The sequence below is a fragment of the Phalacrocorax carbo genome, chromosome Z (assembly GCF_963921805.1).
Source record: "Phalacrocorax carbo chromosome Z, bPhaCar2.1, whole genome shotgun sequence".
In the NCBI taxonomy this organism is placed as follows: domain Eukaryota; kingdom Metazoa; phylum Chordata; class Aves; order Suliformes; family Phalacrocoracidae; genus Phalacrocorax; species Phalacrocorax carbo.
In genome coordinates, this window is record NC_087548.1 from 84448798 (window position 1) to 84470200 (window position 21403).

Here is a 21403-nt window from a genome sequence, read left to right on the forward strand (position 1 = left end):
GCTGTACGTGCTGTTCCAGCCTTCTCTGCGGCAGCGTGCCTTCGGAGCTCTGCCGACTTGTGCCTTGCCCTGAGCTTCATCCCCCTCTGACTCCTCTTTGCCGCATGGCCCTGGGGATCAGAGCTGAAAGTTACCAAAAAGCCCTAGACTTACTACAGCAAAATGTGTAAGGATAAACTATGTTTAACGCCAGTCAGCACTTTTAGTTTTTCCAAGAAAGCTATGGAGAGACCTAAGAGAATGTCATGGTTTTGACTCTGAAAACAAGAAAAAAGGAAATCCTGCTGCAAAATTTGCGCTGTTTTTAGCTACCAGTTTCAGAATATAACTGTGCGTGAAGCTCTTCTGCTTCAGACACCTGCAAAGCAATGCAACCAGCGATATGAGCAGCAGCTAAAGGACTTCCATAAATGTTGAGACATTTGGGATTTTTTTTCTGAATATCTACCTGCAATGTGTAGTGGTTGAACTGGGAGGAATCCAGAAACTGATTTTGAAAGCGAGGGAGGTGCCCTGATACGTCTGTACGTGATGGCATTCTTGTAAAAGTACCATGAAGGTTTTGGTGTGCGAGAGTTGCATCTTGCCCTTCCTAAGCAGAAAGATCTGGCTCATCTATGTACAAAAAATATAGTTTCTTCAGAACCTGTTTGTCAGGGATAATATATTTTCTCTGCCTGCTAAGGCCTGTGCCTTATTGATCTATAATCCAGCTTTACCTGGTCTTGTGACAGGTGCTTTCCATTGGGAACAATTAGAAGAGGATATAAGAAAGAAAGTGAAGGATCCAGAGGAAACAGAGCATGTGCTTGAAAAAGTTAAATGTATCCTGAAAACTCCAGGGAAGGTACATCGAACTCTCATGGGGCAACTGCTAGTATTAGTTACTTAAGCTCTAAAGGGAATTTGTTTTTTACAAATATTTAAAGGAAAATGCTTTGTAGACAAGGTTTCCTTGTCAGTCTTTGTTTTAAACTCACCTTGGCTTACACAGCTTTTATTACTTAATCAGCGGGTTGTTCACAGGCATGTACAGAACAGAAACACAGAGATGCTGATGCAACGTGCAGAACTACTGTAATCGGTAAAAAGCTCACGTAGGTATCCTAAAAGGATTACTCATACCCACAGCTTTGCACATGGTCTGACAATATGATTATGTGTTCCTAATTCTCATGTAATAGAGGCTGCCCAGCAAAGCTTTGCTTTTCTGAGTGTGTGCCAAAAGTTATGTTTCTGCAGTAGATTGGGAGAGTTAGTTTCTCTTATAAGTGTTGCGATGGATAAATCTGCCTATAGGCCAATATATTTAAATCACCAGATGTCTTAACAGTAAAATGTAATTTATACCACATTATTATGTTAATAAAAAATTACAACATAGAATTGGTTTTAACAGCCATTTGCTGATAGACCTTATACATCCCCTAACACCACAGAATTTGCATAAAGTATTTCTGTTAATTTAAGTGGAGAATCATCTCAGACTGTCTTGAGATAACATATTTTTAAAGTTTCTTAGCTCTTTTAAGCTTATGATCACTCAGCTGTAGGCCTGCCAGTCCTAAGCGTCCACAGCTAAAGCTTTTGTAGTGTTGGACTTAGAGAGTCATAAAAACTTTTAAGATAATAAGCCTGAGTAGTTTATTCTGGGGTTTTGTTATGCTTTGGGATACTTCTATTTCACATTTTAAAGTTCTTCTTTGAAGACGTGAGGAGTGGAAATGAATTGTGATTTTTGTGATAAGAATTAACTGTATAAATTAGATAAAATTTTAACCATAACTTCAACCTCATCTGAATTTCACTTATCACAATCTAGCGATATGATTTTGATGATGATTCTTTTGGTGGCTTTAGGTTCCATTCCTAAAGGAAGAAAAACAAAACTGAAAAACTAACTGGAAGTACTGGGTTTTGGAGGGTCTTGACGCTAACATACCCAGATTATTGTAAGGGGAGTCTGTGCTTCAGCCTGTGAGCTCCCTCTGCCTCCGCGGAGGCAATACCAGGGCCATATCAAGAAACACACATCTTTTGGCTGCCTTGCATCTGTACGCGGCATCGCGCCAGGGGGTGGGTGTGTGTCCCAACAACGCTCCCCCCAGAGCCCTCAGCTCTTGTGTTTCTGCAGTCCCGGGGCTGAGCAGGGCATGTGTGAAAAAGGTTGGAGTCCAGAAAATTCGTGGTGCAGTCAAACCTGCCCAGAGGTGCCGGGTGGGGGCAGTTTTGTCACAGGTCAGAGAGTACCAAGGCAAGAGCTGGGGTGTGAGTGAAGGAGACAGAGACGACTCGGAGCAGCTGCACTGTGGGAAATAGGAAATTAAATGATAAAGGTGATTGCAGAGGGTTGCACATGCAAGAGGCACGGCTGAGTAGCATCAGCAAAGGAACACAACATAGAAAGCAAAAGTCTGTTGTTAAATTTCCCTATATAAATAATGCCTTGTAATCTTTTATTCTGTGGCAACTGTACATGACAATGTTCTAATAATATAATTATTTATATTGCAGCTAAACACTGTAAAGGACTGCAGATCTCACCAGATGAAACGGCTGCATAATACTTCTCTCAGGCTGTTCTTTAATACGCCTGTCCTGGCTGATGTCATCTTCAAAATACAAGGTACAGTACATCTTCTCCTGTTGGCACGGGCACCGCTGTGCCCCCAGCATTTATCCCCGCTGCAGGAGAGCGGGAAGTGGAGGTGGATGTATTTTCTGCTGCATCACACCTATGAAAATGTATACGCTTTGCTATCGCTGTGGAAAGCAGTTTTGGCTTAGAACTAACACTTGTCCCTGTGGATGCTTTGCAGTAATGCCCGCTCTCAACGGGGTTTATCAGGTGTGCGAATGCTCTCTGCCGGTCGTGGTAGACCTTGTGCCTCTAATTCACACGCAGCCCTCGGAGGCTTAGCAAAACGAGGGACATGCTGCAGGAGAGGGTCCTGCGGTGGCATAGCACCAAGGTAGCAATGCTAAACCAGGGATTGCAGTACAGGAGATGGTGATTTTATTTTAAAATTTATCTATCTCACTCACATTCCCACCTGCGCAAGCACAGGGATGTACCCGAGGGCTCTGCCCAGCATCAGACCTCAGAGAGGCAGGGACTTTGGCCACCACGTCTACACTCACTGCCCCCAGCAAAAGGACCAGAGGTGCTGGTGACCGACTCCTGACCACCTTCCCTCTGTCTGTCTCAGGCTGGTGCTGGCTGTGGACGTGCCTTTCTCTGCCCTCCAGCAGCCGACAGGGGCTTATGTCCCGCTCCCGTGCCTCCTTAGGCTTTATTCACTGCCCTTCTTTCCCCAGCCTGGGCATCCCTAGAGAGGCACGGAGCTGTGTGTGGGGTTTGATGACCTGCTAATCCAGGTGCCACCAACACCTGCTGTGTTTCGCTGCCCTTCTAGGCACTCCCGTACCGACCTTCGTGTTCCCGTCACAGGTCTCTGCAACTTCTGTGTGATAGGTGACTCTACGAAAGCAACCTCCACCCTTGCAGGCGCCTAGGTTAGACCTGCCTATTGCTTAATCCTGCAAGCGTGAAAAGAAACATCTAAATTATTGGGTATTTTCTTTAAAAAAAAAAAAAAAAGGTCCGTTGAGATGATGGTAATAATCTAGTCCTCTTTGTGGCCAGGATTAAAGACATGTGGGGGTGCAGGGGCTAGCTTTCCATGCTGACTCGTCTCTAACAGACGGTGAAGTTGCAAAGGTTGTTCCATAGGTCTGCTCACACGGATGCCTCGTGCCCCTTCGCAAAGGCGCAGGCAGGAGCCGCGCCGGTGAAAGCGTCTTCCGTTCCCTTTCTGTCTGCAAAGAATGTGCTTGGGCGCACCAATATGCTGCAGTGTCATGGTTGATTTTTAATGGAAATTAAATGCATTCACACTTAAAAATAAAGATATAGGTGGAAAAAAGCATCTCATGCTTTTGTGAGAATAAGAATGAGATGGTTTTTAAATGCTAATGGTTTTCTCGATTTGTCCACTCCCGCTGTTTGTGCAGAAATGGTCTTTTAGGATTAGACAATTGTTTAATTATTTTCAGCTTTAAATCTCAGAGCCATATATGAAGCATTAATCCCTCAAACATAAGCACATGAAGACAAGCAGATTCTTTCTGGATGTTCTGTTTAATATGCAGAAAAACCAAAAAGATCTTTGAAAACAGGAACGAAATATTGATGCTGAGTTTAATGACACGAACAATTCATCTCAGTGTCCCACTCCTGAGAGCGGCTTTGTGGGAAGTTGATGAAACCCTACCACCACTATATATTTGACAGAAAAAAATATTACTGCCAAATGGGTTGACAAGTATTTAAAAAAAAAAAAAATGTGCTTATCCACTACTGAAATGTGAACTGCTTTTCCTAATGCTTGATAAATCTTCCAAGCCTTTTTCTCCAATTCATCACCCACAATAATTGTATTAAATTTAAATAATTTCTAAGAGAAACTGAAGGCTTTAGTCTTGATCAGGCAAATACATTTTTAAGTCTTCAAGTAATTCCTTGAATATTGGGGGTTGCTTTGACCTTTCTAGCTTACAAAAGTACGTGGATGACATTGAAAACGGGAGCCCATCATGTCTGTGTAAAGGCTCATAACATGACTGAACCTCCTAATTAGTAGGTAAATATCTGATTGCATGCGCGTACAGAACTGCATGTGTATCTTAGATCACTTGTGCATCGCCTGTTGCTCATGTTACCTGCATAAATACCTAATGCCATTGACGTGTTCTCTCTCTATAGAAATATATACATTTTGTATGCAGCTTAGACAGTTTGGAATAGAAGCACAGGTGAACAGAATTAGAACAAAGATCAAAAAGTGCCAGTCGTCTTCAAGTAATTAGGCAGGTGGCAGGGTTGTGGATAAGCAGGAAGTTAAGACAGTAGCTTCTACGTAAGTATTTACAGTATATTTATCTTGCACGTCAGTTGATCTGTTTATTATGATTTTGACTGAAACTTTTATTTCTGACTGTAAGTTCTCATTCTGTCTTTGGTTGCTCTCCTGTCCGGCAGTCGTTTGGCACTTCCTTGCACACAGGACTGTCAAGTTCATCTGGAGCCTGCAGAAGTCAGAAGCTCAGGCTGCCCCCATTTCTCATTAAGAGCCTGTGAGACCTCTGCTGCACTGGGCTGTTAACCTTACTAGGTCCTACAAATGCTCTAGTAAAGTAAATTATTCACTTCCAAATATTACAAAATGGAAACATTTCTGGGAAAATTTATCGGCATTATCTTTGCAAGAAAACCACCAGGAAATTCACTTAAGCAAAATACTTAATCTGGTTAAATTCATACTTAATGGGTTTAATGGAATTTCATCTGTGATAATTTGCCTTTCTCTGCTTTGTGTGGTTATGTGACGGTTTGGCTTCTGGAACACACATTCATTGCCAGCGGGACCACTGATGACCACAGGTTACTCATTTCTATGATAATTCACAGCCCCGCATATTTATGCAATGGGCCAGAGGTCCGGTCAGTGTAAACTGTTGTAACTCCAGTGGTGTCGCATTTTATACCAGTTGAAAGCCTGTTTTTGACTGATAAAAGCTTGCCCTGTTTGGAGCACCTGCTGCTGGGAGCAGGTTGTCATAATGCATTTGTTATTCCTTTTTTTTTTTTCTGGTGGCTTCTAGGCAGGTGTGAACATCTTGGTTTGGTACAAAGTATATTAATTATCAATTGGATACTGTTAATTTTAAATACCCTAAAATTGATTTAAATCATGTTCAGTAAAATGAAGGTCTTCTAAGAAAACATGAGCTTTAAAATAAAGATATTATAGTGTTTTTAAAATAATCATATACCTTGTCTTGCATCGTGCAGGTGCAACTGTACCAGCCCACAGAGCAGTTCTGGTAGCTCGCTGTGAGGTAATGGCAGCTATGTTTAATGGTAATTATCTAGAAGCAAATAATATTCTGGTTCCAGTGTATGGGGTTTCCAAAGACACTTTCCTGTCCTTTCTAGAGTATCTCTATACCGACTCCTGCTGCCCAGGTAAGAAAATTTAAAAACACACGTATATCTGTTACTCATTTTTCCACAGTGGGGCATGGGTGGAAAGCAATGTAGCAGCATTTATTTCATTGAAAAATGCAAATATTTTCACGAGTAGTGTCTCAAGAAAGAGAACTAGTTCATAATGTGCAATAAAAAAATTAATTAGTCTTTTTCCAGTAAAATCAACTGGAGGCAGAACAAATATCGCTGTTCTGTGCTTACACAGCAAGACTCAAAAAACTGTGAGATTTATTTCTGGTCCATTACAATATTCGGAATTTTCTTTCTACATCAAAACAATATTGCTTTCTAATCTTAATTCTGGTTTTTATTTCAAAATTGTAATATTTTTTAGCATATATTTTGTTAAGTTTAATATAAACAAGGTTAATTTGCAAGAATACCTTATTTATACACATGGATACCTTATTTGTATGTAAAACCAGAAGAAAAAAACAGTCAGCTGGACTATTTGGCAAGAAAAATTGAGCTAAAGTATTCTTTGTGTTTTAACCTTTGTCTTTTTTAATGAGAAGAAAATCTACATACTAAATATGAAAAATGATTGAAATACAGATAATTTTCCTTTGATATAATGAATGAATGAATGATGGTGTGATATGTATTTTTGATTTTGTTTTCAAATAATTCTACCTTCTTCTTAGGTTTTCCATGTTTCTCTTTCCAGTCTAACATTTCCTTGCCCGTCAGATTAAATGTGCAAACTCTGCATCTTATTTTTTTAAAAATACAGGTGCTCTGTTTTCTTTTTGGCCTTTTCACTATATTTTCTGGCACATATATCATAGAGGTTCTGTTTTGAAAGAGAAGTTAGAAAGCTAAATCCTCTTATTAATCATCACTTGCTTTAAATAGACCAGCAGCACTTGACTCAGCATCTTCAAGATACAGGATACTGACTACAATTTTTTACACTTGCCTTCTAAAAAGTACTGACTGTGCTTTTCCTGTTAATTACATAGTTTATCTGGAAAAAAGAGACTGGTATAGCAAACTTACAATGACAGTAATGAAAAGTAAAGCAAGGTGATCAACAGCAGTTTGACTTCGCGTTCGTTGTTAGGTGACTCTGTGAACAGTGTCGTTGATCATCCTGTCAAAAAACTGACCCACCTGCAACTTCTGCTTTCTTGTTTTTCAGCCAGTATTCTCCAAGCTATGTCTCTCTTGATCTGTGCAGAGATGTACCAAGTAATGAGACTCCAGCATATTTGTGAGCTTTACATTATCACGCAGCTTCAGAGCATGCCCAGCAGGGAACTGGCATCCACGAGTCTCAGCATTGTTAGCTTGCTCAAAAAAGCTAAGGTATGTGTCATGTGTATAAAATAAGAATATATATCTTGACTCCAATTAGGTTTTTTTGTTTTTAAAAATATAATATATTAAGGTCTTAATAATTTCCATTCCCAAGGACAAACATTGATATACAATCTGTTCATTAGGGGTATCCGGTGGCACAAGGTCAGCTAAAATAAGGCCGTCACCCTTTTATGGCGGAATGTGCACTCATACCAAAATGTACGCAATTACTTCATTAAGGCCACGTGGCAATAATTCAGCTTAATTGTTACTTCTGCCAGAAAAGGTGTGCTTTAAGCAAGTGAAGCTGTACCACTTGCTCTTTTAGTCAAAAATTGTATTATATGCGCGTGGCAAAGGATATCTAACCTGAGAGAATATTGAGTGAAATACATAAGAAGCATGAGAACAAAAGATTAGAAGCTGAAAAAAAAGAGAGAAAGAGAGACGGTAAAGACAGATTTGGAAAACAAAAGAGGAAAATAACAAGTGCAGCGTTTACAGGTCTCGGGCAGGATATTGCCTTGCATGAACAGGATTTAGCGGAGAAAAAGGGCCCAACACAACCAACGTGCCACGCGCGTTACCTCCCTTTTTCTGAAGCTCTGCGACTGCGCAGAAGACAAACATTCGCAAGAGCGATGCCCAGAGGAGCCCCGGCGCTGGGTCACACCGCTGGGGAGGGGCTGTGTCGCTTGTTCCTGGGCCTCCACCTGCCGCCCTGTTTCCATCAATGGCTTTTCCTTTGCTACCTCCTACAGTCAAAGCCTTATGTGGCCAAGCGCTGTGCTGATGGTGGAAGTCGGAAATAATTGGACCTGCGAGGCGTGGTTGTGTTTCGGGGACGGTGGCATTAAGTGTGGTTTGCGTTTCCCTTCTTCTCACAGTTCCACAATTCTGACTGCCTTTCAACTTGGCTCCTTCACTTTATTGCTACTAACTACCTCATCTTCAGTCAGAAGCCGGAATTTCAAGATCTTTCAGGTAATTTATCTCTTCCTTTTAAATGAAGAGGGTTTTTCTCAGTTCTGCGTAGATCACAAGCGAGCTACTGGACAAGAGCACTTGTGCGTGAGACGACGATTAGGCCTCCCTTAGGCTACGCAGTCTGATCCCGTGCAGAGCCCGGCTGAGCCGGGTGCCACCACCGACTGTGGCACCAGCTTGGGCACGAGAAGAGCAGCAGAGCCGGCAGCCGCCTGCCCTTGCCGTTTGGTTCCCGTGCTGATGGCCACGTTCCCACCCAGAACTGAACCGGCTCGGGCGGTTGGTCGCTGGACGTCAGCCCCTCCACCTCAGGTGCCTGAGTTTGTTTAGCCTGTGCGCTTGAATCAAGTCAAGAAGAGAGCCACGTCTGACGCCTGCTCCTTGAGGGTTGGGGCTTCCTCTGAAGGAAGCAGGACTCTTATGGTGCCTCCGGCAGATCTCACAAAATCAAGTAACTAACGCCCAGTAAATAAGCCCAGGTTCTTCCAGGGAACTGAGATTTATTTTCCTTCACAGTGTCTTGTTTCCTGACACGTAACTCTAGAAAGTCTTGCTCCGTAGCTGTGGGGTTTCTCGTCACCCCGATGAAGGTGATCTTGACGGGTGCATCTCTCTGACCCACGGTGAGCTTTCGAGCGTTGCTGGGGGCCAGTGTATTCCAGAAGGGATTCTTCTTAGCAGTGAGCCGAAGCTCTGCTTGCTCCAAAGGACACTAAAGGTCATCTTCTTTCCTCGGTTGCGAGGCTCACGTACGTGTGTGTGATGATGGGGGACTTTGTAGTTGCCAGGACCAAGGACAGGAGATGCAGGTCTGCGCTGCTGGTCTCTTCTCTGTGCTGCATGTCCCTGCGCTGTGCTTCTTCTCTATGCGCTTTGCTGCAGGTTTCTGCTCTCCTCTGCTGGTCTCAGCTCTGCACTGCAGCTCTCAACCCTGTGGCATGCCTCTGCACTGCGCTGCTGCTCTCTGCTCTCCACTGCTGGTCTCTACACTGCGCTGCTGGTCTCTGCACTCTGCTGCAGCTCTCTCGTCTGTGCTGCAGGTGTCTGGTCTTTGCTGCTGGTATCTACTCTTCACTGCTAGTCTCTGCGCTGCTCTGATGATCACTCTGCGCTGCTGGTCTCTGCGCTGCTACACTATGCGTTGTGCTGCTGCTCTATTCCCTGCGCTGCTTTCGTCTCTGCGCTGCACTGCTGGTCTCTTCCCTGAGCTGAAGGTGTCTGCGCTGCGCTGCTGCACTCTGCGCTGACCTGCTGGTCTCTGCAATATGCTCCTGCTCCTTCTCTCTTCTTTGCAGTGCTGTTCTCTGCCCTCCGCTGCTGGCCTCTGCACTGCTCTGCTGCTCTCTGCACCGCGCTGTTAGTATCTGCGCTGCTGGTGTCTGCGATGTGCTGCTACACTCTGCGTTGCTCTGCTGCTCTCATCTGTGTGCTGCGCTGCTGGTCTCTGTGCTGTGCTGCTGGTCTCTTCCCTGAGCTGCTGCAAACTCTGCTGCGCTGCTGGTCTCTGCTCTGCGCTGCTGGTCTCTTCGCTGCACTGCTGCACGCTGCGCTGCGCTACAGGTTTCTGCGCTCCACTGCTGGTGTCTGCGCTGCGCTGCTGGTCTCTTCTCTGAGCTGCTGGTCTCTGGTCTGTGCTGCGGGTCTCTGCATTGCTCTGCTGGTCTCTGCGTTGCTCTGCTGCTCTCGTCTGTGTACTGCGATGCTGGTCTGTGCGCTTCACTGCTTGTCTCTTCCCCGAGCTGCAGGTGTTTGCGCTGCACTGCTGCTCTCTGCTCTTCGCTGCTGGTCTCTGCGCTGCGCTGCTGCACTCTCACTTGCGCTGATGGTCTCCGCTGTGCGCTGCTGGTCTCTTCCTGGAGCTGCTGGTTTCTGCGCCGTGCTGCTGGTCTTGAGCTGCGCTGCTGTTCTATTCTCATCGCTGCTGGTCTCTGCGCTGCGCTGCTGCACGCTGCGCTGCGCTACAGGCTTCTGCGCTGCGCTGCACTGCTGGTGTCTGCGCTGCACTGCTGGTCTCTTCCCTGAGCTGCTGCACTCTGTGCTGACCTGCTAGTCTCTGCGATATGCTCCTGCTCTATTCTTTGCAGTGCAGCTGGTTTCTGCGCTGTGCTGCAGGTCTCTGCCCTCGGCTGCTGGTCTCTTCTCTGAACTGCTGGTCTCTGCTCTTCGCTGCTGGTCTCTGCGCTGCGCTGCTGTTCTCTGTTCTTCGCTGCTGGTCTCTATGCTGTGCTGCTACACTCTGTGCTGCGCTTCTGCTCTCTGTGTTGCTCTGCTGATCTCTCTGCTGTGCTGCTGGTGTCTGCGCTGCGCGGCTACACTCTGCAGTGCTGTGCTGCTCTCGTCTGTGCGCTGCGTTGCTGGTCACTGTGCTGCGCTGCTGGTCTCTTCCCTGAGGTGCTGTTCTCTGCTCTTCGCTGCTGGTTTCTGTGCGGCACTGCTGGTCTCTGCGCTGCGCTGCTGCTCTCTGCGGTGTGCTACAGGTCTCTGTGCTGCTCTGCTGATCTCTCTGCTGTGCTGCTACTTTCTGCACTGTGCTGCTGCACTCTGCGTTGCTCTGCTGCTCTCGTCTCTGCGCTTTGCTGCTGGTCTCTTCCCTGAGCTGCTTTTGTCTGCGCTGCGTTGCTGGTCACTGTGCTGCACTGCTGGTCTATTCTCATCGCTGCTGGTGTCTGCGCTGCTCTGCTGGTCCCTTCCCTGAGCTGCTTGTTTCTGCGCTGCTGGTCTCTGTGCTTCGTTGCTGGTCTCTGCCCTGCTCTGCTGGTCTCCGTGCTGCGCTGCTGGTGTCTGAGCTTCACTGCTGGTCTCTTCCCTGAGCTGCTGCAAACTCCGCTGCGCTGCTGGTGTCTTCTCTGCACTGCTGCACGCTGCGCTGTGCTACAGGTTTCTGCGCTGCACTGCTGGTGTCTGCGCTGAGCTGTTGCTCTCTGCTCTTTGCTGCTGGTCTCTGCGCTGCGCTGCTTGTTTTTGCGCTGCACTGCTGGTCTCTGCGCCTCACTGCTGGTCTCTTCGCTGTGCTGTTGCTCTGTGCTCTGCGTTGTTGACCTCTGTGCTGCGCTGCTGCACGCTGCGCTGTGCTACAGCTTTCTGCGCTGCACTGCTGGTCTCTGTGCTGCTCTGCTGGTTTCTTCCCGGAGCTGCTGGTTGCTGCGCTGTGCTGCTGGTCTCTGCGCTGCTGGTCTCTTCCCTGAGTTGCTGGTCTCTGGTCTGTGCTGCTGGTCTCTTCACTGCACGCTTGCTCTCTGCTCTTCTCTGCTGGTCTATGCACTATGCTGCTGCACTCTGCGTTGCTCTGCTGCTCTCATCTGTGCGCTGCGCTGCTGGTGTCCGCGCTGTTCTGCTAGTGCACTCTGCTGCGGTGCTGCTCTCTGCGCCGTGCTGCTAGTCTCTGCGCTGCGCTAAAGGTTTCTGCGCTGTGCTTCTGGTCTCTGCACTGCGCTACAGGATTTTTCGCTGCACTGCTGATCTCTCCTCTGCACTGCTGGTCTCTGTGTGCCGCTGCCGTATGTTGTGCTGCGCAACACGTCTCTGCGCTCCACTGCTGGTGTCTGCGCTACACTACTGGTCTCTGCGCTGCTCTGCTGGTTTCTGCGCTTCGCTGCTGCACTCTCTGCTGCGCTGCTGGTCTCTGCGCTGCTGGTCTCTGCGCTGCTGGTCTCTGCGCTGCTGGTCTCTGCTCTGCGATGCTGGTCTCTGCGCTGCTGGTCTCTGCGCTGCTGGTCTCTGCGCTGCTGGTCTTTGCGCTGCGCTGCTGGTCTCTGCGCTGCGCTGCTGGTCTCTGCGCTGCTGGTCTCTGCGCTGCTGGTTCTGCGCTGCTGGTCTCTGCACTGGGCTGCTGGTCTCTGCGCTGCTGGTCTCTGCGCTGCGCTGCTGGTCTCTGCGCTGCTGGTCTCTGCGCTGCTGGTTCTGCGCTGCTGGTCTCTGCGCTGCTGGTCTCTGCGCTGCTGGTCTCTGCACTGCACTGCTGGTCTCTGCGCTGCTGGTCTCTGCGCTGCTGGTCTCTGCACTGGGCTGCTGGTCTCTGCGCTGTTGGTCTCTGCACTGCGCTGCTGGTCTCTGCGCTGCGATGCTGGTCTCTGCGCTGCTGGTCTTTGCGCTGCGATGCTGGTCTCTGCGCTGCTGGTCTTTGCGCTGCGATGCTGGTCTCTGCGCTGCGATGCTGGTCTCTGCACTGGGCTGCTGGTCTCTGCGGTGCGCTGCTGGTCTCTGCACTGCGCTGCTGGTCTTTGCGCTGCGATGCTGGTCTCTGCGCTGTTGGTCTCTGCACTGCGCTGCTGGTCTCTGCGCTGCGCTGCTGGTCTTTGCGCTGCTGGTCTTTGCGCTGCTGGTCTCTGCGCTGCTGGTCTTTGCGCTGCTGGTCTCTGCGCTGCGATGCTGGTCTCTGCACTGCGCTGCTGGTCTCTGCGCTGCTGGTCTCTGCGCTGCGATGCTGGTCTCTGCGCTGCTGGTCTCTGCGCTGCTGGTCTCTGCGCTGCTGGTCTCTGCGCTGCTGGTCTCTGTGCTGCGCTGCTGCTCTCTGCGCTGCTGGTCTCTGCGCTGCGCTGCTGGTCTCTGCGCTGCTGGTCTCTGCGCTGCTGGTCTCTGCGCTGCGCTGCTGCTCTCTGCGCTGCTGGTCTCTGCGCTGCTGGTCTCTGCGCTGCTGGTCTCTGCGCTGCTGGTCTCTGCGCTGCTGGTCTCTGCGCTGCGCTGCTGGTCTCTGCTCTGCGCTGCTGGTCTCTGCGCTGCTGGTCTCTGCGCTGCGCTGCTGGTCTCTGCGCTGCGCTGCTGGTCTCTGCGCTGCTGGTCTCTGCGCTGCGCTGCTGGTCTCTGCGGTGCTGGTCTCTGCGCTGCTGGTCTCTGCGCTGCGCTGCTGGTCTCTGCGGTGCTGGTCTCTGCGCTGCTTGTGTCTGCGCTGCGCTACAGGTTTCTGCGCTGCCCTGCTGGTCTGTGCACTGCGCTGCTGGTCTCAGCCCTGTGCTGCTGGTCTCTGCGCTGCCCTGAGCTGCTTCTTTCTGCGCTGCTGGTCTCTGCGATATGCTCCTGCTATATTCTTTGCAGTGCTGTTCTCTGCGCTCTGTTGCAGGTCTCTGTCCTCCGCTGCTGGTCTCTTCTCTGCGCTGCTTTTCTCTGAGCTGCTCTGCTGGTCTCTGCTCTGTCCTACAGGTCTCTGCCCTGTGCTGCTGGTAGCTGTGCTGTGCTAACACTGTGTCTGCGCTGCGCTGCTGGTCTCTGCATGCACTGCTAGTCTCTGTGTTGCTGGTCTCTGCGCTTTTCTGCTAGTCTCTTCTCTGCTCAGCGCTGCTGCTCTCTGCGCTGCTGCTCTCTGCGCTGCTGCTCTCTGCGCTGCTGCTCTCTGCGCTGCTGCTCTCTGCGCTGCTGGTCTCTGCACTGCGCTGCTGGTCTCTGCGCTGCTGCTCTCTGCGCTGCTGCTCTCTGCGCTGCTGGTCTCTGCGCTGCGATGCTGGTCTCTGCGCTGCTGGTCTCTGCTCTGCTGGTCTCTGCTCTGCTGGTCTCAGCGCTGCTGGTCTCAGCGCTGCTGGTCTCTGCGCTGCTGGTCTCTGCGCTGCTGGTCTCTGCGCTGCTGCTCTCTGCGCTGCTGGTCTCTGCTCTGCGCTGCTGGTCTCTGCACTGCTGGTCTCTGCGCTGCTGGTCTCTGCGCTGCGCTGCTGGTCTTTGCGCTGCTGGTCTCTGCGCTGCTGGTCTCTGCGCTGCTGGTCTCTGCTCTGCGATGCTGGTCTCTGCGCTGCTGGTCTCTGCGCTGCTGGTCTTTGCGCTGCTGGTCTCTGCGCTGCTGGTCTTTGCGCTGCGCTGCTGGTCTCTGCGCTGCGCTGCTGGTCTCTGCGCTGCTGGTCTCTGCGCTGCTGGTTCTGCGCTGCTGGTCTCTGCACTGGGCTGCTGGTCTCTGCGCTGCTGGTCTCTGCGCTGCGCTGCTGGTCTCTGCGCTGCTGCTCTCTGCGCTGTTGGTCTCTGCGCTGCTGGTTCTGCGCTGCTGGTCTCTGCGCTGCTGGTCTCTGCGCTGCTGGTCTCTGCACTGCACTGCTGGTCTCTGCGCTGCTGGTCTCTGCTCTGTGCTGCTGGTCTCTGCGCTGCTGGTCTCTGCGCTGCTGGTCTCTGCGCTGCTGGTCTCTGCACTGCACTGCTGGTCTCTGCGCTGTTGGTCTCTGCACTGCGCTGCTGGTCTCTGCGCTGCGATGCTGGTCTCTGCACTGCGCTGCTGGTCTCTGCGCTGCTGGTCTTTGCGCTGCGATGCTGGTCTCTGCGCTGCGATGCTGGTCTCTGCACTGGGCTGCTGGTCTCTGCGGTGCGCTGCTGGTCTCTGCACTGCGCTGCTGGTCTTTGCGCTGCGATGCTGGTCTCTGCGCTGTGCTGCTGGTCTCTGCGCTGTTGGTCTCTGCACTGCGCTGCTGGTCTCTGCGCTGCGCTGCTGGTCTCTGCGCTGCGCTGCTGGTCTCTGCGCTGCTGGTCTCTGCGCTGCGCTGCTGGTCTTTGCGCTGCGCTGCTGGTCTCTGCGCTGCTGGTCTTTGCGCTGCGATGCTGGTCTCTGCGCTGCGATGCTGGTCTCTGCACTGCGCTGCTGGTCTCTGCGCTGCTGGTCTCTGCGCTGCGATGCTGGTCTCTGCTCTGCGCTGCTGGTCTCTGCGCTGCGCTGCTGGTCTCTGCGCTGCTGGTCTCTGCGCTGCGCTGCTGGTCTCTGCGCTGCTGGTCTCTGCGCTGCGCTGCTGGTCTCTGCGCTGCGCTGCTGGTCTCTGCGCTGCGCTGCTGGTCTCTGCTCTGCGCTGCTGGTCTCTGCGCTGCGCTGCTGGTCTCTGCGGTGCTGGTCTCTGCGCTGCTGGTCTCTGCGCTGCGCTGCTGGTCTCTGCGGTGCTGGTCTCTGCGCTGCTGGTCTCTGCGCTGCTGGTCTCTGCGCTGCTGGTCTCTGCGCTGCTGGTCTGTGCACTGCGCTGCTGGTCTCTGCTCTGCGCTGCTGGTCTCTGCGCTGCTGGTCTCTGCGCTGCGCTGCTGGTCTCTGCGCTGCTGGTCTCTGCGCTGCGCTGCTGGTCTCTGCGGTGCTGGTCTCTGCGCTGCGCTGCTGGTCTCTGCGGTGCTGGTCTCTGCGCTGCTTGTGTCTGCGCTGCGCTACAGGTTTCTGCGCTGCCCTGCTGGTCTGTGCACTGCGCTGCTGGTCTCTGCTCTGCGCTGCTGGTCTCTGCGCTGCTGGTCTCTGCGCTGCGCTGCTGGTCTCTGCGGTGCTGGTCTCTGCGCTGCTTGTGTCTGCGCTGCGCTACAGGTTTCTGCGCTGCCCTGCTGGTCTGTGCACTGCGCTGCTGGTCTCAGCCCTGTGCTGCTGGTCTCTGCGCTGCCCTGAGCTGCTTCTTTCTGCGCTGCTGGTCTCTGCGATATGCTCCTGCTATATTCTTTGCAGTGCTGTTCTCTGCGCTGTGTTGCAGGTCTCTGTCCTCCGCTGCTGGTCTCTTCTCTGCGCTGCTTTTCTCTGAGCTGCTCTGCTGGTCTCTGCTCTGTCCTACAGGTCTCTGCCCTGTGCTGCTGGTAGCTGTGCTGTGCTAACACTGTGTCTGCGCTGCGCTGCTGGTCTCTGCATGCACTGCTAGTCTCTGTGTTGCTGGTCTCTGCGCTTTTCTGCTAGTCTCTTCTCTGCTCAGCGCTGCTGCTCTCTGCGCTGCTGCTCTCTGCGCTGCTGGTCTCTGCGCTGCGCTGCTGGTCTCTGCGCTGCTGGTCTGTGCGCTGCTGGTCTCTGCACTGCGCTGCTGGTCTCTGCGCTGCTGGTCTCAGCGCTGCTGGTCTCTGCGCTGCGATGCTGGTCTCTGCGCTGCGATGCTGGTCTCTGCACTGCGCTGCTGCTCTCTGCGCTGCTGGTCTCTGCGCTGCGATGCTGGTCTCTGCGCTGCTGGTCTCTGCGCTGCTGCTCTCTGCGCTGCTGCTCTCTGCGCTGCTGGTCTCTGCGCTGCTGGTCTCTGCGCTGCTGGTCTCAGCGCTGCTGGTCTCTGCGCTGCTGGTCTCTGCGCTGCTGGTCTCAGCGCTGCTGGTCTCTGCGCTGCTGGTCTCAGCGCTGCTGGTCTCTGCGCTGCTGGTCTCAGCGCTGCTGGTCTCTGCTCTGCGCTGCTGCTCTCTGCGCTGCGCTGCTGGTCTCTGCGCTGCTGGTCTCTGCGCTGCTGGTCTCTGCGCTGCTGGTCTCTGCGCTGCTGGTCTCTGCGCTGCTGGTCTCTGCGCTGCGCTGCTGGTCTCTGCGCTGCTGGTCTCTGCGCTGCTGGTCTCTGCGCTGCTGGTCTCTGCGCTGCGCTGCTGGTCTCTGCGCTGCTGGTCTCTGCTCTGCGCTGCTGGTCTCTGCTCTGCGCTGCTGGTCTCTGCGCTGCTGGTCTCAGCGCTGCTGGTCTCTGCTCTGCGCTGCTGGTCTCTGCTCTGCGCTGCTGGTCTCTGCTCTGCGCTGCTGGTCTCTGCGCTGCTGGTCTCAGCGCTGCTGGTCTCTGCTCTGCGCTGCTGGTCTCTGCGCTGCTGGTCTCTGCGCTGTTGGTCTCTGCGCTGCGCTGCTGGTCTCTGCGCTGCGCTGCTGGTCTCTGCTCTGCGCTGCTGGTCTCTGCGCTGCTGGTCTCAGCGCTGCTGGTCTCTGCTCTGCGCTGCTGGTCTCTGCTCTGCGCTGCTGCTCTCTGCGCTGCTGGTCTCTGCACTGCGCTGCTGGTCTCTGCACTGCTGGTCTCTGCGCTGCTGGTCTCTGCGCTGTTGGTCTCTGCGCTGCTGGTCTTTGCGCTGCTGGTCTCTGCGCTGCTGGTCTCTGCGCTGCGCTGCTGGTCTTTGCGCTGCGCTGCTGGTCTCTGCGCTGCGATGCTGGTCTCTGCACTGCGCTGCTGGTCTTTGCGCTGCGCTGCTGGTCTCTGCGCTGCTGGTCTTTGCGCTGCGATGCTGGTCTTTGCGCTGCGCTGCTGGTCTCTGCGCTGCGATGCTGGTCTCTGCACTGCGCTGCTGGTCTCTGCGCTGCTGGTCTCTGCGCTGCGCTGCTGGTCTCTGCGCTGCGCTGCTGGTCTCTGCGCTGCTGCTCTCTGCGCTGCTGGTCTCTGCGCTGCTGGTCTCTGCGCTGCTGGTCTCTGCGCTGCTGGTCTCTGCGCTGCTTGTGTCTGCGCTGCGCTACAGGTTTCTGCGCTGCCCTGCTGGTCTGTGCACTGCGCTGCTGGTCTCAGCCCTGTGCTGCTGGTCTCTGCGCTGCCCTGAGCTGCTTCTTTCTGCGCTGCTGGTCTCTGCGATATGCTCCTGCTATATTCTTTGCAGTGCTGTTCTCTGCGCTCTGTTGCAGGTCTCTGTCCTCCGCTGCTGGTCTCTTCTCTGCGCTGCTTTTCTCTGAGCTGCTCTGCTGGTCTCTGCTCTGTCCTACAGGTCTCTGCCCTGTGCTGCTGGTAGCTGTGCTGTGCTAACACTGTGTCTGCGCTGCGCTGCTGGTCTCTGCATGCACTGCTAGTCTCTGTGTTGCTGGTCTCTGCGCTTTTCTGCTAGTCTCTTCTCTGCTCAGCGCTGCTGCTCTCTGCGCTGCTGCTCTCTGCGCTGCTGCTCTCTGCGCTGCTGGTCTCTGCGCTGCGCTGCTGGTCTCTGCGCTGCTGGTCTCTGCGCTGCTGGTCTCTGCTCTGCGCTGCTGCTCTCTGCGCTGCTGCTCTCTGCGCTGCTGCTCTCTGCGCTGCTGGTCTCTGCGCTGCGCTGCTGGTCTCAGCGCTGCTGGTCTCTGCGCTGCTGGTCTCTGCTCTGCGCTGCTGCTCTCTGCGCTGCTGGTCTCTGCGCTGCTGGTCTCTGCGCTGCTGGTCTCTGCGCTGCTGGTCTCTGCGCTGCTGGTCTCTGCTCTGCGCTGCTGCTCTCTGCGCTGCTGGTCTCTGCTCTGCGCTGCTGCTCTCTGCGCTGCTGGTCTCTGCGCTGCTGGTCTCAGCGCTGCTGGTCTCTGCGCTGCTGGTCTCTGCTCTGCGCTGCTGCTCTCTGCGCTGCTGCTCTCTGCGCTGCTGCTCTCTGCGCTGCTGGTCTCTGCGCTGCGCTGCTGGTCTCTGCGCTGCTGCTCTCTGCGCTGCTGGTCTCTGCTCTGCGCTGCTGGTCTCTGCGCTGCTGGTCTCTGCTCTGCGCTGCTGCTCTCTGCGCTGCTGGTCTCTGCGCTGCTGCTCTCTGCGCTGCTGGTCTCAGCGCTGCTGGTCTCTGCTCTGCGCTGCTGGTCTCTGCACTGCGCTGCTGGTCTCTGCTCTGCGCTGCTGGTCTCTGCGCTGCGCTGCTGGTCTCTGCGCTGCTGGTCTCTGCGCTGCGCTGCTGGTTCTGCGCTGCTGGTCTCTGCGCTGCGCTGCTGGTCTCTGCGCTGCTGGTCTCTGCGCTGCGATGCTGGTCTCTGCGCTGCGCTGCTGGTCTCTGCGCTGCTGGTCTGTGCGCTGCTGGTCTCTGCGCTGCTGGTCTCTGCACTGCGCTGCTGGTCTCTGCGCTGCTGGTCTCTGCGCTGCTGGTCTCTGCGATGCTGGTCTCTGCGCTGCTGGTCTCTGCGCTGCTGCTCTCTGCGCTGCTGGTCTCTGCGCTGCGATGCTGGTCTCTGCGCTGCTGCTCTCTGCGCTGCTGGTCTCTGCGCTGCGATGCTGGTCTCTGCGCTGCGCTGCTGGTCTCTGCGCTGCTGGTCTCTGCGATGCTGGTCTCTGCGCTGCGCTGCTGGTCTCTGCGCTGCTGGTCTCTGCGCTGCTGGTCTCTGCACTGCGCTGCTGGTCTCTGCGCTGCTGGTCTCTGCGCTGCTGCTCTCTGCGCTGCTAGTCTCTGCGCTGCGATGCTGGTCTCTGTGCTGCGATGCTGGTCTCTGCGCTGCTGGTCTCTGCGATGCTGGTCTCTGCGCTGCTGGTCTCTGCGCTGCTGGTCTCTGCACTGCGCTGCTGGTCTCTGCGCTGCTGGTCTCTGCGCTGCGCTGCTGGTCTCTGCGCTGCGCTGCTGGTCTCTGCGCTGCTGGTCTCTGCTCTGCGCTGCTGGTCTCTGCACTGCGCTGCTGGTCTCTGCGCTGCTGGTCTCTGCGCTGCTGCTCTCTGCGCTGCGCTGCTGGTCTCTGCGATGCTGGTCTCTGCGCTGCTGGTCTCTGCGCTGCGATGCTGGTCTCTGCGCTGCGATGCTGGTCTCTGCGCTGCGCTGCTGGTCTCTGCGCTGCTGGTCTCTGCGCTGCTGGTCTCAGCGCTGCTGGTCTCTGCGCTGCTGGTCTCTGCACTGCGCTGCTGGTCTCTGCGCTGCTGGTCTCTGCGCTGCTGGTCTCTGCGCTGCTGGTCTCTGCGCTGCGCTGCTAGTCTCTGCGGTGCTGGTCTCTGCGCTGCTGGTCTCTGCGCTGCGCTGCTGGTCTCTGCGCTGCTGGTCTCTGCGCTGCTGGTCTCTGCGCTGCGCTGCTGGTCTCTGCGCTGCTGGTCTCTGCGCTGCGCTGCTGGTCTCTGCGCTGCTGGTCTCTGCACTGCTGGTCTCTGCGCTGCGCTGCTGGTCTCTGCGCTGCTGGTCTCTGCGCTGCTGGTCTCTGCGCTGCGCTGCTGGTCTCTGCGATGCTGGTCTCTGCGCTGCGCTGCTGGTCTCTGCGCTGCTGGTCTGTGCGCTGCTGGTCTCTGCGCTGCTGGTCTCTGCTCTGCGCTGCTGGTCTCTGCGCTGCTGGTCTCAGCGCTGCTGGTCTCTGCGCTGCTGGTCTCTGCGCTGCTGGTCTCTGCGCTGCTGGTCTGTGCGCTGCTGGTCTCTGCGCTGCTGGTCTCTGCTCTGCGCTGCTGGTCTCTGCGCTGCTGGTCTCAGCGCTGCTGGTCTCTGCGCTGCTGGTCTCTGCGCTGCTGGTCTCTGCGCTGCTGGTCTGTGCGCTGCTGGTCTCTGCTCTGCTGGTCTCTGCGCTGCTGGTCTGTGCGCTGCTGGTCTCTGCACTGCGCTGCTGGTCTCTGCGCTGCTGGTCTCTGCGCTGCTGGTCTCTGCGCTGCTGGTCTCTGCGCTGCGCTGCTGGTCTCTGCGCTGCTGGTCTCTGCGCTGCTGGTCTCTGCGCTGCTGGTCTCTGCGCTGCGCTGCTGGTCTCTGCGCTGCTGGTCTCTGCGCTGCTGGTCTCTGCGCTGCTGGTCTCTGCGCTGCTGGTCTCTGCGCTGCGCTGCTGGTCTGTGCGCTGCTGGTCTCTGCGCTGCTGGTCTCTGCACTGCGCTGCTGGTCTCTGCGCTGCTGGTCTCTGCGCTGCTGGTCTCTGCACTGCGCTGCTGGTCTCTGCGCTGCTGGTCTCTGCACTGCGCTGCTGGTCTCTGCGCTGCGCTGCTGGTCTCTGCGGTGCTGGTCTCTGCGCTGCTGGTCTCTGCACTGCACTGCTGCTCTCTGCGCTGCTGGTCTCTGCGCTGCTGGTCTGTGCGCTGCTGGTCTCTGCACTGCGCTGCTGGTCTCTGCTCTGCGCTGCTGGTCTCTGCACTGCACTGCTGCTCTCTGCGCTGCTGGTCTCTGCGCTGCTGGTCTCTGCGCTGCTGGTCTGTGCGCTGCTGGTCTCTGCGCTGCTGGTCTGTGCGCTGCTGGTCTCTGCACTGCGCTGCTGGTCTCTGCTCTGCGCTGCTGGTCTCTGCACTGCACTGCTGCTCTCTGCGCTGCTGGTCTCTGCGCTGCTGGTCTCTGCGCTGCTGGTCTGTGCGCTGCTGGTCTCTGCGCTGCTGGTCTCTGCGCTGCTGGTCTCTGCGGTGCTGGTCTCTGCGCTGCTGGTCTCTGCGCTGCGCTGCTGGTCTCTGCGCTGCTGGTCTCTGCGCTGCTGGTCTCTGCGCTGCTGGTCTCTGCGCTGCGCTGCTGGTCTCTGCGCTGCTGGTCTCTGCGCTGCTGGTCTCTGCGCTGCGCTGCTGGTCTCTGCGCTGCGCTGCTGGTCTCTGCGCTGCTGGTCTCTGCGCTGCTGGTCTCTGCACTGCACTGCTGCTCTCTGCGCTGCTGGTCTCTGCGCTGCTGGTCTGTGCGCTGCTGGTCTCTGCACTGCGCTGCTGGTCTCTGCGCTGCGCTGCTGGTCTCTGCACTGCACTGCTGCTCTCTGCGCTGCTGGTCTCTGCGCTGCTGGTCTCTGCGCTGCTGGTCTCTGCGCTGCTGGTCTGTGCGCTGCTGGTCTCTGCGCTGCTGGTCTCTGCGGTGCTGGTCTCT

The 21403-nt window shown here is 54.6% G+C and overlaps 1 protein-coding gene across 1 annotated transcript in view; it reads left to right on the forward strand.

Annotated features, from left to right (window-relative positions):
• Positions 1-21403, forward strand: part of RHOBTB3 (Rho related BTB domain containing 3) — a 49559-nt gene that overhangs the window by 19222 nt on the left and 8934 nt on the right. The window contains exons 8-12 of the mRNA XM_064439567.1: positions 735-847; positions 2515-2626; positions 5855-6028; positions 7194-7360; positions 8242-8338. Coding sequence (XP_064295637.1) covers positions 735-847; positions 2515-2626; positions 5855-6028; positions 7194-7360; positions 8242-8338 — 663 coding nt within the window. The remainder of the gene's footprint in view (positions 1-734; positions 848-2514; positions 2627-5854; positions 6029-7193; positions 7361-8241; positions 8339-21403) is intronic.